The sequence below is a fragment of the Clupea harengus genome, chromosome 6 (genome assembly GCF_900700415.2).
Source record: "Clupea harengus chromosome 6, Ch_v2.0.2, whole genome shotgun sequence".
NCBI lineage: Eukaryota > Metazoa > Chordata > Actinopteri > Clupeiformes > Clupeidae > Clupea > Clupea harengus.
In genome coordinates this window covers 8655942-8671743 of record NC_045157.1, presented here as the reverse complement: position 1 = coordinate 8671743, position 15802 = coordinate 8655942, and the positions used below count along the sequence as shown (strand labels likewise).

The 15802-nt window shown below is 45.7% G+C and overlaps 1 protein-coding gene across 1 annotated transcript; it reads left to right on the top strand.

Moving 5' to 3' along the window:
- Positions 1-1892: 1892 nt before the first annotated feature.
- Positions 1893-14699, top strand: lrit3a (info leucine-rich repeat, immunoglobulin-like and transmembrane domains 3a). The gene is given in 5 exon segments (XM_012834272.3): positions 1893-2616; positions 3728-4191; positions 9905-10210; positions 12257-12619; positions 12622-14699. Coding segments are annotated over 5 exon segments (1998 nt in total). The 5' UTR covers positions 1893-2476; the 3' UTR covers positions 13347-14699.
- The last annotated feature ends 1103 nt before the right edge of the window (positions 14700-15802 follow it).

Here is a 15802-nt window from a genome sequence, read left to right as displayed (position 1 = left end):
TGACTGAAAATGGATTCTGTTTTTTCTTTAGATGTCTAAAGGAATACCAACTCAGTGACCTGGATTCATATTTTTTTTTCTATTTACTCTGAAAACTTTTTTCTATTTACTCAATAACATTATAGCACAACTCAAAACATAAAACCAATTGTCAAACCTGGAGTTGTGGGGACTGCAATGGTCTATTCACTGAATATCTCCAGAATGGAGCATTCAACTACATCACATCAGATTTTCTATTAGCAAGACGAACCACACAACCGTAACCATAAGCAACCATAAGATGGCCACAAACCTAGATGGCTCTTTTTTGTCAGCTCTTTTCCTCTTTGTTCCTTTTTCTCAAAGCATGGACTCTTAAAAAAAAACTTGTCCAAACTCAAAAAGCTTTCTTTGACATCTTTGCATTTTTAATTAAATCACTAGCTAACTAGTTTGTCACTGTCACTGAACGGTAATTGAATAGCATAAAAGTGTACAACCAGCACCAATTCTACCCTGTGCTCTTTTGAACTTTGAACTTTCAGGACAAGGGAAAGTCTCTCTGTCCAGTGGTTTATTTCAATTTGCAGCTAAATACATTTTATTGTGATTATTCTGGTTGCATGGGCATTTTGGGGAATCTTGGGGCCCCAAGCAAAAGTCTGATCATGGACCCCCTGACCCCACCCTCTGCATATCTACAAAGGGTATTTTAAAGGTTCAGAATGAATACAAATATATATAATTATATACTAACTGCAATAATGCAATAATTAAATATATATATATATGTGTGTGTGTGTGTGTGTGTGTGTGTCTGTGTGTGTGTGTGTGTGTGTGTGTTTGTGTGTGTGTGTGGACACCTTATACAAGATAATGTAAGAAGATATTTCGGAAGGCTAGTCACTGTCATCATATTGGGATAAACTGATCCTAAGAAACAAACATTCATTATTATTAAGTTACTGGCTAGCCAGTTGTTCTTAGAATTGACTCCCTCTCCCCCAAACACTTTTTGTGCAAAGATAGATTGATTGATTCATTGGTGCTTTTCTTTTAACCTTTTTTTTTTTACATTTAAACAGCTAGCATTTTCAATCTCAATCAGTTAAACGTTTTTCATTTCATTTGATCAGAGCTCTTAAAAAAAAAAAAAAAGATGATATCTTACAATACGGTTTTATGATTGACCATGTATTGTTTGCTGTATTAATAATTAGGCAAGCTCACCGCCATCACCAAAATAGCCTGGGTTAGTTATAGCTAACTATGCTGTAAGAGCACTGCCATACCGAATTACACCAGTAGTTGGTTGTTTTGAGTTTTTCACCCTCAGCCCTTTGCCCCTGTGAGACTGCTCCGTGTGTGTGTGTGAGTATGGGAGATAAAGAGAGAGTGAGAGAGAGAGAGAGAGAGAGAGTGTGTGTAACTATTTAAAGACCTTTTAGGCCCTTTAAAAGTATGGTTGTCAACCTCTCTCTCACACACACACACACACACACCCACCCACACACACATACATACACACTCCTTCGCTGTGAATGGCTGTAAATCATGGCCCAGGCTACAGCTTGCACCTTTGTGTCATTGTGGGGGTCTGCACGCAAAGAGAATTGTGGATTTACAACTACACGAGAGAGAGAGAGAGAGAATGAGAGAGAAAGAAAGAGGAAAAAGTCAAAGAAAGTGTATCCAAAGATGCACATTATCTCAAACATTAAGTCTGTAAATACAGATGACTCATAAAAGGGTGGAGTTACTAAGTGTGTGTATACGTGTGTGTGTGTGTGTGTTTGTGTATATGTGAGTGTGACACAGAGACAGAAAGAGAGAGAGAGAGAGAGAGTGCAAGAAAGAGTTTTAGAGAGCGAGAGAAAAAGTGGGATTGAGATGTGTGGGATTGAGATTGAAAGAAAGAAAAAAGAAAGTGAGAGATAGAGGGAGAGAGAGGGAGTGACTGATGAAAATGAGAGAAGGAGGGGTGTGTGGGTAGGATGACACGTGAGCAGGAGACTCCTCAGTGCCTTAGCTGTGCTAGCTGATTAGCGTGTGGCCCTAATGCTAATTATTCCCCCCCCCCCCCCCCCCTCCTTCCACAGAGTGACCTACTCAGCCTGGAGAAATCCCTCTTCTAATCCCTCTTCACCCTGCCCACACACACACACACACACACACACACACCCTCCCCATCTTTGCCCTCACCCCGCCCATGTCAGAGGGACGCTGAAACAGGGCGGACACTACAAATGAGCGTTGATGGAATAAGAAAAGAAAAACAAAATCAAACAAATCCAACTATCCTGCAGTTTCATGATTTGCTTTGGTGACGGTCGGAGGTCATTTTCCTGGGATTTCCACGGACCCACAATCCTTTGTGTTTTGCTGGGGAGCGGCGGCGCTGATTCCTCCTCCCATGAGTGCGGATGTGTCTCCTCCGCATCCTCCTCGGGTGACACTGCGCTGTGAGGCTCGGCCCGGCCTGGAGGTCTGAACCATGCGTCCGCTGACCTCTCCCCACCTCCTCCTCTTCCTCGCCGTTCTCCTCTTCCTCCTGGGTCCCTGCCTCTGCTCTCCCTTCTGTCCGTCCCAGTGCACCTGTGTGTTCCACGGACGCAGCGACGGCACGGGCTTCAGGTAAGAGCGCTCACTCTCTTCAGCCATTAAGCTGGTTTATCCTTCAGAGCCTAAACAATGGCAACCATGATCATCAGACAGTAGCAATGACTGTACAGACCTCATGAAATAAGTCATCTTCCACAGTCAGGTCTGAAAGATTGCTGAAGAGATGTTTTCATCAGTTTTCCTGGGAAATAATGTTCCTTTAGTGGAGGAAGCCTCCTCATTTTCAAGTCATGCCTTTAAACCATCTAAATGAATGCACACTAAACTGAACCGAACTACTTAACTACTGCACAATAATCAAGATGCAATGAACAAATAAATTAAAGTAAGAAAATTAAGCTGGAGCTAAGTACAGCATTGCCAAGTCTATCTGTAAAAACATCACTTAGTAAGGTTAGTACATAACTAGACACTACAACTTACCCTTGTGGATCAATAAAGAACTGTATCTATCTTATATCAGAACCAGTTGTTCTGTAGCAGGTGTTTGCAAGGTAAGTCTGTTGTCTCTTAGCTAGTTAGCCAGCTAGCTTTACACAAACACCTTGTGATGCCTCTTTTAATCAATGACTATACATGTTTCTGTTGCACAAATTATGCCAATCATCTGAGCAGACACCACCACCACAACAGTTAACCCTAATAACTGTGCTGTCCGTACACAGAGGCAGAAATACAGGCCATATTCACACAAGACTGTCTTCAGAAGAATCAATCACACGTCTGACAAACACCTCCCACATGTCAGATCCACTACCACCTCCACTTCTACTACCCCCACCCATCATGGAAATAAATATGAATAAATAAATGTCCTAAAGACGAAAATAGTACAGCAGAAAATAGTACTGATCTGACAGGACAGGGCTGGTTTGGATAAGACAAAAAAAGAAGGTGCATTTCATGCATTCATTCATTTCAACATCAGAAGTGTAATATATCATGCTTTTTTTGGTTGTGTGCTGAGTATCAATTTCCTCTGAAAACCAGGTACTATCAAGAAATGCCTTTAATTTGTGAGCTGTTTGATCTGTAATCATCTTTGATTACCTATACCTCCTGTTTATCAATAATTCCAAAGAGTCAACGTATGTTTTTCTGTGTGTGTGTGTGTGTATCCCAGGTCGGTGCTCTGCAACGATCCGGACATGGCAGACATCCCCGTGAACGTTCCCTTGGATACGGCAAAGCTGCGCGTGGAGAAGACAGCGGTGCGTCGCATCCCGGGCGAGGCTTTCTACTACCTGTCGGAGCTGCGCTACCTGTGGGTCACCTACAACTCCATCACCTCAGTGGACACCACCAGCTTCTACAACCTGAAGGTGCTGCACGAGCTGCGGCTGGACGGTAACCTCATCTCGTCCTTCCCCTGGGTGTCGCTGCGCGAGATGCCCAGTCTGCGCACGCTTGACCTCCACAACAACCGTCTGACCAGCGTGCCCACTGAAGCCATCCCCTACCTGGTCAACATCACCTACCTGGACATCTCCAGCAACAAGCTTGCCACGCTGCCCTCTGACCTGCTCGACCTCTGGCCGCCCTTCTCGGGGGTGGCTCCCAGCATCAACGACACCAAGGTGGTTCTGGGTAAGACTGATGACCTCCGCATTACCACAGATGTGGGTTCTCTTGTAATTCATAGCAAGTGTTTTTGTCTGGTGAGATATTTACCCTGGAAAAGGTTAGGAAGAATACAACCTGAAAATACTTTAAAAGCCAAGTTCAGTTCAACTGTGATCCTGACATGCGGTGTGGTTCAATTTGTCGGAATAACCATCCAATCAAACACAGAGGGCGTGTCTCTACCAGTGACTGCTAATATCCACAATCTCGCTCACACATATGTGATATATGACGTATGATACAGACAGATTTACAATACCAATATCAATACCAAACAGATCCACTGCTCCTCTGAATAGTACATTTTCTACCAAAACAGCCCATCATACCCCCTTCTCTTCTCTGACAAATCTGCCAAGGCCTTTTTATCGGGACAAAATGTGGCCTTCCAGGTCAGCCTAACCTAACTAGAACCTTGACATTTAATGTGCGTCAGGCTCATGTGTACCTCAGGTCAAACAGTCATGTGTGCCATGTCTTCTCCCTCCCACAGCACTCACAGTGTAAGCCTGTTACAACTAACACCCCAGGTTTGGCAATGATATTAGTAAATATATGATCAGATTTCATATCCTCATGAAACCCCAGCCATGTGAGGTTTGACGATCCATTTCAGACGTATGTGTATGTGTGTGTGTGTGTGTGTGTGTGTGTGTGTAGTGTGCGCATGAGGGTGGAGAGAAGCTGAGATGGCCAGAGATGCTGTTTGGTCATAGGGCACAGAGTGCAGAGAGGCTGAGGCTGGTCGAGTGTGTAGGGTGTATTTGAGAACGTAGGCTGCCGAGGGAGGCTGGTCGAGGGCGATGTGTGTATTTGTGAGCATAGGCTTCCGAGAGAAGCTGGTCGAGGGCGATGTGTGTATTTGTGAGCATAGGGTACCAAAGAGGCTAGTCGAGTGTTTAGGGTGTATTTGAGAACGTAGGGTGCCGAGAGAAGCTGGTCGAGGGCGATGTGTGTATTTGTGAACATAGGGTGCCGAAGAGACTGGTCGAGTGTGTAGTGTGTATTTGAGAGCGTAGGGTGCCAAGAGAGGCTGGTCAAGTGTATAGGGTGTATTTGAGAACGTAGGGTGCTGAGTGTGTGAGTGCTGAGTGAGTAGGGGCAGAGAGGCTGGTCGAATGTGTATATGAGTGTGTAGTGTGTATATGAGGGTGTAGTGTGTATATGAGTGTGTAGTGTGTATATGAGTGTGTAGTGTGTATATGAGGGAGTATGGGCAGACAGTGTAGTGTGTATATGAGGGTGTAGTGTGTATATGAGTGTGTAGTGTGTATATGAGTGTGTAGTGTGTATATGAGGGAGTATGGGCAGACAGTGTAGTGTGTATATGAGGGTGTAGTGTGTATATGAGTGTGTAGTGTGTATATGAGTGTGTAGTGTGTATATGAGGGTGTAGTGTGTATATGAGGGTGTAGTGTGTGTATATGAGTGTGTAGTGTGTGTATGAGGGTGTAGTGTGTATATGAGTGTGTAGTGTGTATATGAGGGTGTGTATATGAGTGTGTATATGAGTGTGTAGTGTGTATATGAGGGAGTATGGGCAGACGGTGTAGTGTGTATATGAGTGTGTAGTGTGTATATGAGTGTGTAGTGTGTATATGAGGGTGTAGTGTGTATATGAGGGTGTAGTGTGTGTATATGAGTGTGTAGTGTGTGTATGAGTGTGTAGTGTGTATATGAGGGTGTGTATATGAGTGTGTATATGAGTGTGTAGTGTGTATATGAGGGAGTATGGGCAGACGGTGTAGTGTGTATATGAGTGTGTAGTGTGTATATGAGGGTGTAGTGTGTATATGAGGGTGTAGTGTGTATATGAGGGTGTAGTGTGTATATGAGTGTGTAGTGTGTATATGAGGGTGTAGTGTGTATATGAGGGTGTAGTGTGTGTATATGAGTGTGTAGTGTGTGTATGAGGGTGTAGTGTGTATATGATGGTGTAGTGTGTATATGAGTGTGTAGTGTGTATACGGGCACGGTGTATGGGGCACGGTGGCTCAGTTGCTTGCACTGCCGCCTCACAGCAAGAAGGTCATGGGTTCGATTCCTCCTCCCCAGAGTGCACAGTGCTCAGGTGGGCTATCTCCTGGGCCTTTCTGTGTGGAGTTTGCATGTTCACAAGGGGTTTCCTCCACTAAGGACCCCAACAGAAAAAACATGCAAAATATCAGAACACATGTCCATCCCTGACCGAAGATGGACAGTTCACTTCAATTGGTCCCCGGGCGCTACAAGCTGCCCGCTGCTCCTGGGGGGTCCTTGAGGAAGGACGGTCCAGGAAGGGAAAAAGCAGAAATTAAATTCACCGCGACCTCAGGCCTGCGTGTGTGTGTGTGTGTGTGTGTCCTGTGTCGCCTCCATATATGCACGTGTGTGTTCCAGTGTGTCGTGTGTGCCATTAAAAACCTGACAAAGGTCTTAATTATTATATTATGAGGGAGTATGGGCAGAGGGTGTAGTGTGTATATGAGGGTGTAGTGTGAATATGAGGGTGTAGTGTGTGTATATGAGTGTGTAGTGTGTATATGAGTGTGTAGTGTGTATATGAGGGTGTAGTGTGAATATGAGTGTGTAGTGTGTGTATATGAGGGTGTAGTGTGTATATGATTGTGTAGTGTGTGTATATGAGTGTGTAGTGTGTGTATATGAGTGTGTAGTGTGTGAATATGATTGTGTAGTGTGTGTATATGAGTGTGTAGTGTGTGTATATGAGTGTGTAGTGTGTGAATATGAGGGTGTAGTGTGTGTATATGAGGGTGTAGTGTGTGTATATGAGTGTGTAGTGTGTGTATATGAGTGTGTAGTGTGTGTATATGAGTGTGTAGTGTGTGTATATGAGGGTGTAGTGTGTGTATATGAGGGTGTAGTGTGTGTATATGAGTGTGTAGTGTGTGTATATGAGTGTGTAGTGTGTGAATATGAGGGTGTAGTGTGTGTATATGAGTGTGTAGTGTGTGTATATGAGGGTGTAGGGTCTCTGGATGGCCACTCCTGCTGGCTGGCCTTGCTCTGGAGGCGTGACAGAGAGGCAGGCAGGGGATGTTAATGGAGAGTTTGAGGTCAGTGTCTCTAATCCTAGTGGAAAAAGCCGGCTGTGCTCACCGCCGCGGCCGAAGGAGAAGTGGGATTAGGATTGGGCTGGAGAAGAACACATGGAGTTCCCAGGGGTGGGCAGACCAAGCTGTAAACGCACCGCCCGCACCTGTCTCTTTTTCTTCCGATTTTTCATATCCTTACTTCCACTTTTTCATATCTTTTCTTTCCTTTTTTCCCCCTTTCTCTTCCTTACTTTTTTTGCTCTTTTTTAAAATCCCCTTTCCTATCTTTTTGTTTTCCTTGTATGACCAAGGGACTGATCTCCTTTGGTAGAATGTGCTAGAATGGATGAAATCATGGCAACTGCAAAAAAAACAAAAAAACAACAAACACTAATTTTCTGTATGGCAACTATCACTAGCCCCACTTACAGGTAGTAAGTACCTGATAACACCTGATTGCTTAACATAGCGTTAAATAGGACTAAGAGGGGTTTGTAGAAGGTCAAAGGCCATGAGGACAGAGATGGACTTTTTCTTTTCACAGAATTCATGAGCATGTTCAGAACGGCAGAGGTAGTACTGTATGCTAAGACCTGCGCTAATGCTATATTTAGCCTCTGCCAGGTTTCCCTCACTTAAGAACGAGCTTAGCTGGTAATGGGGTTTCTGTAAACAGTGTGTGTGTGTGTGTGTGTGTGTGTGTGTGTGTGTGTGTGTGTGTGTGTGTGTGTGTGTGCGTGTGTGTGCGTGTCTTTGTGTGTATGGGTTTGTCCTTGTATGCTTGTGTGTGTGTGTGTGTGTGTGTGTGTTTGTGTGTGTGTGTGAGTGAGTCATATGTGTGTGGGGGGGTGTGAGAGAGTGTGTGCGCCTGCTTTCTTATACTTGTATGTGTGTGTGTGTGTGTGTGTGTGTGTTTGTGTGTGTGTGTGTCTGTGTCTGTGTTTGTGTGTGTGTCTAAAGCCAAAGGGATGAAGTGGGGCCGCTTTCAATGGTTTTGACAGCCTGTGTGTGATCTAATGTCCATCCTCGGCAGGACTAATGTAATTTGTGACTGCTTCACGGACACACACCCCCTTAGCCTATAGAACAGTGGTCCATGCTGATAAGAGCATTTAAGTAATACACACAGGCTAATAATATGCCACATCCCATAATGCGTAATGTATTTGCTTAGCAGCTACTCATTGATGTGTTGTCCTGTTCTCACACATGTGGGGAAGAGGCTGTGATCTGTTCTTCACTCTGTATTCAGTAATGCTGTCTTCACGTTGTTAAGATGGAGCCAAAAAACGGTATCCTGTGGGGACAATGGCTGACGAGTGGCTCTTTAGCCAAGTGTTTAGCCTGTGTGTGTGTGTGTGTGTGTGTGTGTGTGTGTGTGTGTGTGTGTTTGTGTGTGTGTGTTTGTGTTTAGCCTGGTGCTTACCCTGCTGTTTTGAGGAGGTTCAGAGTCTTAGACGGGGTCATTCCTCTGTGAGTTTCCATCACAGTCTCACCAACACCAGTGTGTGTGTGTGTGTGTGTGTGTGTGTGTGTGTGCATGCGTGTGTGTGAGCCTGTGTGTGTGCGTGCGTGGCATGTTCTGAAACTTAAAATATGTTAATGTCTGTAGTTAGCACAAATGCTTTCATTGTGCATTATTAGTACATGCCTACAACGTTGTACTATTATTATTGAAATGACATAGTAATGTTTTGCAGTGATATATGGTTGGGTGGGTGGGTGGCGGGGGGATTCATATTTTACATCAGGACGGGGGGGTCTTAACCCTCTTGCCCACCCGGGATTTCCTCCCCTGCAGTGTGTGTGTGTGTGTGTGTGTGTGAGTGTCTGTGTCTCTGTGTGTGTGTGAATGGGGCTGGTGTGGCGTCAGGTGGGGGTTGAAGTGGCAGTCTGTTCACACCCAGCTCCAAACATTTCTCCCTGTCAGAGCCCTGACACTCTCACACACACACACTCTCTCTCTTTCTCTCTCTCTCTCTCTTACACACACACATACACACACACACACACACACACACACACACACACACACACACACACACCTTTTTGAGTGTTGCATTAACCCTCAGCCCTCAACAGCTGTCTCATCCTGTCTGCTGCTGTTGTGACAGCTAGTGCATGTGTGGGCATGTACTCTGTGTGTCTGTGTGTGTGTGTGTGAATCTGTAGACACATGTGTGACCCCATACACAAGCAGTGTTTATGGGCTGCACCTGATGTCCCATTACATGGGATATAGAACACTGGAGTGGGCCTCTGAGTTGTGTTTCCGATGGGTGAAGGGAAATCTCTAAAGAGACACATACACACACACACACACACACACACACACACACACACACACACACACACACACACACACACACACACACACACACACACACACACACATAGCCAATGAGCATTTACACACACACACCAACACACACATGCTTTCAACATTTTAATGACATTGTAATGCTTTCAATGAAGGTCTAACAGTTCCATAGAAAATGTGACACGTGTATTCCAAAGATACCTTTAGGTAGAATCAAACTAAATCTGTGAAAGTCAATGTATCAAACTAGTCTTAGATCCATGTTATTAAACATGTATGAAATACAATCCTAAACCTTTGCTCTCTCTGGTTCTTCTCTTAGGTCTCCAAGACAACCCCTGGTACTGTGACTGCAAGATCTCCAAAGCCATTGAGCTCTCCAAGATGGCCGAGACACCCATTATTCTGATGGATGCCTTCCTGTCGTGCAGCGGGCCCGAGAACCTGGCGGGAGTTCTGTTCCAGCGGGCCGAATTGGACCAGTGTGTGAAGCCGTCGGTGCAGACCTCGGCCACAAAGATCACGTCTCAGCTAGGAAGCAATGTGCTGATGCGCTGTGATGCCACTGGATACCCCACCCCCAACCTCATCTGGACCAGAGCGGACGGAACGGCCTTCGACCACACAGGTAGGACACACGCCCACAGATAACACACACCTGCACAGGTATTGCACTCACACAGGTGACACACTCCTGCACAGGTAAAACACTCTAGCACAGGTAACATATTCTGCACAGATAACACACACCTGCACAAGCAATGCACTCGCACAGGTGACACACTCCTGCACAGGTAAAACACTCTAGCACAGGTAACATATTCTGCACAGATAACACACAGAGGTGACACACAACAGCACAGGTAAAACACTCTAGCACAGGTAACACATTCTGCACAGAATACACACCCCCGCAGGTAATGCACTCGCACAGGTGACACACTCCTGCACAGGTAAAACACTCTAGCACAGGTAACATATATTACACAGATAACACACACCTGCACAGGTGACACACAACAGCACAGGTAATACACACCTGCTCAGGTAACACTTTTTTTTCATTAACCAGGCAAGACATTAAAAAAAATACATTTCATTGACAATACCAGCCTGGCAAATACCAGAGGTAACACACACCAGTACAGGTTATGGACGTCAGCACAATTAACCAGAGACCCCTAGTACTTATAGATACGTAGATAAAAGACAACTACATCATTCCTGCCCTTCCACAGGTAACTGACACCACTCTCCGAATAACACTGCGTAGCAGCACTAATAGCATAGCTGCACACACCTGCAGAGCTGACCAACGCTAATCCCTTAATGTCACTCTATTGGCCCACTGACCAGTGTCCATGGAGGCTCAATGGTTACAGTATAGATTAATGGTAACTATCTAGGTCACTGGTCCCTGCCAAGCTTAATGGTGACAACCAGATTGAAACAGTACAACAACATTTTAGCACAATATTGTAAATATGTGTTGTTTATAGAGATTATATTGGTGCTATGGTCTCTGTTTTTTCATAGGGAGTTGGTTATGTCTAAGCCCTTGGCATGGTGCACACACACACGGAGTCCTGTTGTTTGCTGTCTGGAGTAGTCATGACTTAAGCCTCTGGCATGGCTGCTGTGATAGTCTGGAACATATGCAAGCCATGCCAAGTATCGATGATGACGCAAGATCTAGCACTCTCCTGCCTAAAATGCAGCTGGACTTGCCAAGAGAATAGGCCCAAATGAAGGAGAGAGCAAGATAGTGAGAGAGAGGGAGAGAGAGAGAGGGAGAGGGAGAGAGAGAGGGAGAGAGAGAGAGGGAGATGGAGAGGGAGAGAGGGAGAGGGAGAAGGAGAGGGAGAGGGAGAGGGAGAGAGAAAGAGGGAGAGGGAGAGGGAGAGGGAGAGGGAGAGGGAGATAGAGAGGGAGAGATCAGCCTAGCGAGGTTGTAGGCTGATCTGTGAAATCAGAAAGAGAAAAAAACCCACCACAAACAGTCTTATTCAAAATCAATAGGATCAGTTTTATTTTTTGTCAAAATGGTGCTCATGTTTGTCTTTGAATTCTAGAATCTTCCTGATCAAGAATCACCTTCACCAAGGTGAAAAGGGGGGTGAGGGAGGCTGGGGTGTGTTTGTAAGGAGGGAGGAGGGGGTAGTAAAAAAAAAGTCTGAGAAATGTCCTACGTCATTAGATCTTGGACAGGATGTCCTACCGTAGAGGAGAGGATTGGGAAGGGCTGCCCTGACAGAGGATGATATGGAACGGATCTTTTGTCCCCCAGTCAGACATTGTGTGAGTGGTCTTTAGTCTTAGTGGTTCTCTGAATTCACAGGTTGCTTGCACTTTGTCAGCTATTAAAAAAGACTTAGGGTTGCGCTCCAACATGAGGACTTAAAAGATCTCAACCAATTGAAGTCTGAGATGGTATTTGGGTAGCTGTCAGCTCTGGTTATTTTTCCTACCTGTTGTTTACCTCACCTGTTGTTTGTCTCACCAATAGCTTATCTCACTGGCTGCTTGTCTTATTGGCTACCTGCTTGTCTGTCTGAGATTGTATGTCTCACTGGTTGTTTGTCTCACCAGTCGTTTGTGGTCTGTTGCTTGTTTTGTTGTTGTTTTTTTACTAGTTGTTTATGAGACCGATGTCTTGTGTCTGCTCGCCCCACAGTTGTTCAGGAGTCGCCTGGAGAGGGTGTCCGCTGGTCCATCATCAGCCTGAATGGGATCCTGTTCAAAGACGCGGGAGACTACCGCTGCAGGGCCAAGAACGTGGCCGGGAACGCAGAGGCCTACCTCGCCCTCTCGTTGACCGGGGAAGGCGCCTCCACCACTCTCGCTCCACAGATCACCCCCAAAAGTTCCGAAGGGACAACAACCCCAGTCACGGGGGTCGCACCCCTCACCTCACCCCTCACCTCACCCACCACGTCAGGAGCTCCCATTCCAACCACCACCACCACCACTACCACCACCACCACTACGGCTACCACGACCCCTCTAACCACTAAAAAGGGTCTGGGCCCTGGTGGGGGATCCAGAGGTCCCCCCCTGCGGCTAAGACTCAGCAGGGGAAGGGAGGGAAGGGGGCCACCGCAGAGGACAAAAACCGGATGAAGTCCATGGGCACCAAGCCTGGTGTGACGGACATCCAGGTGGTGGAGGAGACAGTCGACAGTGCAGTGGTGGTGTGGACGGTGGAAGGGATGCCGGGCGACGCTCCGATCTCCATCCTCTGCACGCCCGTTGGGGAGGAGGGCGACGAGACGCGGATCAGAACACTGGCCGGGCGAGGCAAGGAGCTCATCGAGAACCTCCTGCCCAGTCAGGACTACAAGGTGTGTCTGGCCACCAAGGCCACGGCGCCGGGCAAGGAGCAGTGTGTGGAGTTCTCCACGCTGGGCGACGGCGACGGCGAGAGCCAGCTGCTGGTGATCGCCAGCGCTATCGCCTGCGTGCTAGCCGTGCCGCTCATCCTGCTGCTCATCTATAAGATCCTTATGCTCTACTGCCGAGGGTCCAGCGGAGAAGGGGGCGGAGGGGACAGCCAGGAGGACCTCTTCAAGGAGTCTTACGTCAAGTTTGAGACGCTCAACATGAAGCAGAGGACCTTGAACGGCCACGCGCCCCACGTGCCGTCGCAAGACCTTTGGTCTCGGCGGCCCACCGATTCGGAGCGAATGCTGCTGTGCTCGCGCTCCAGCATCGACTCGCAGATGACCTACAAGAGTGACTGCTCACGCTCGGAGTACCTCTGCTAGCAAGGATTCATGGTGGAGGCGTGGTTGGGGGTGTGGGTGGAGGTGTGCAGCTCACGTCACAGGCACACAGTGATGGGCGTTCCCAGGAGGGTTTCGTTCCCATCAGCCTCTAAGACAGGCAGATTGACTGGCTGATTCTGGACGGTTCCTACACTGACCAGCAGCCGCTGTTTAGGCCAGGTTCTGGTTCTCAGAGTCCATGGGTTAGTTCCAGTGAAACCCAGTGTTCTTGGAATTAACATCCGCAGTTGGAACCATGGCTGTGCTCCCCTCAGGTTCTCTGGAATAAAGAGATTCAACTGGAAACCCTGTGGAACAGGGTTCTTCCCTTATCTTCACAAAGGATCTCTTTAAGGTTCTATTGAGAACACTCTTTTGGCTGCCAGCGTACACACAAAGGACCTGTTTACTCCTGAGGTTTTCAGTAGAACCCATAGATAAAGGAGGTCACTGGAAGCCAAAACACACAATGACAAGTACAACCTTTACTATGTTCCTCCTCTGGAACAAGTCAGGTAACCCCTTTAATATGTTTCGCCATTGGAACAAGCCAGGTAACCCTTTTTCTAGGATTCTATGAGCTGACTCCGTAGTTTTCCACAGAATCCTATGAGGTCAGTGTAACTCGGCAACACTATCTCACAGAGCCTTAATTCAAATCACTGTGCAAGCAACAGAAATGACAGAAATGATAGTAACCTAAAAAAGAATATTCAAGAGATTTCTCCTTCTATTTCTCTCTCTCTCTCTTCCTTTCATTTTCTTTTTACATCCGTCGGCTGCCTATTGGCTTGCATCCCAGCAAAACAGTACATTGGAATGGCCAGCCCTTGTTCTTGGTTCTGAAGGAACTCAGGTGAAAAATCCCCACCTAGGGTTAGATCCCTGATTAGCTTGTGTGTGCTGACAATGGGCAGGTTATCACCGGGGTGATTACCGATGTCTGATGGTACTGCATAGACTTTTACCAAAAGAAAGATGGTAGATGTAGCAAGACATGTCTGACGAAATGGTTGCCTTATTTCGTATGTATTCCTTTTTTATGTGTTTTAAACAAATGTGGCGTTAAAGAAGTGTTCAACATCCTACCAGCTGTCTTTATTCAGTACTTGTATTTGTTCAATTCTGTAAGACCCTTTTTTAAGAAAACATTTTGTAAACAGTCCATATGATAGACAAATAGTTGTTTTCATATGCGTCATGATAAATACAATTTCTTACTATTCAATAAATGATTGAATAATTCACTGTGTATATTTTGATTGATTGTGTGGCAACATCGAGGATTTCTAGGCAATGACATTATTATTACCAATTCAAGAAATAAAGAATTAAAACAATCCTGCAAATGGACAACTTGCATATAGACCTTTTATCCAACCCTAATGAACCATCCTTCCAGTATACTCAGCTGGTTTGATCAGGAGAGGATCATGGACAGATATCCTACTCTGTAGAAGCGTTGTTTGGGAGCAACATCAGCATTCTTCCTGCCTTGCTCGTATACAGGTTCATGTTAAAGGTTGTGAAGGTTGCTTTTGAAATGTAATAGGTTATAGATTATTGGTTACCCTGTTAAAAATACAATAAGTAATTTAATGTGTGTTTAGTTGCTCCATCGAAGTAATGTAACTTATTACATTTGATTAGCTTTGATTACTTTTTGATTGGCATGCAAGAGGAGGTGCAAATTAAAACAAGAGAACCAATCAAAAACACCCAAACTTGAGCACATACAAATGAATAGAGTCAGTCTAGACAGCAAAAAGATTCAAGTCAATACAATGAACCATTTATTCTATATATAAGCTTTAAAGCCTTTTACCGGAAAGAATATATTTGGATGTAACCCCGAATAAACAAACTATCTGTTGAAACTCTGTTAACAACAATTTATGGTTGAGGTTAGGGGTTGGGTTTGGTTGAGGTGATGATCAGTGAACAGTTAGAAAGACAAACCATCTGAAAAGTCTCTGTAGGCAGACTATCCAAATAAAATGTTACCGAACCCTCACATGGAACCTTAAAATTGTACAATAAAGCCCATTTCACACATTTGAGTAACAGTTATACTGTTTGTGTTAAACATGTTATGGTTAAATGTGTTATATTTATTGAAGGGTCCTGGGTACAGCTGACTGTGGGCTGGAACCAGCACCGGTCTGTGCTGCAACAAGGCTGGATCCATGCCAGGGTTTTCTGCTCTCCTGAGAGGCATACATCATGCCTTTCAACAGGTCTCCCAGCACACAGCTCATTCACAGGGTGTTTAGATGGGCTGTGTATCAGCGCACAGCTCAATCACACTGTGTTTAGATGTGCGTACAGCTCAGTCACACTGTGTTTAGATGGGCTGTGTCCCAGCGCACAGCTCATTCACAGGGTGTTTAGATGGGCTGTGTCTCAGCGCACAGCTCAATCACAGGGTGTTTAGATGGACTGTGTCTCAGCGCACA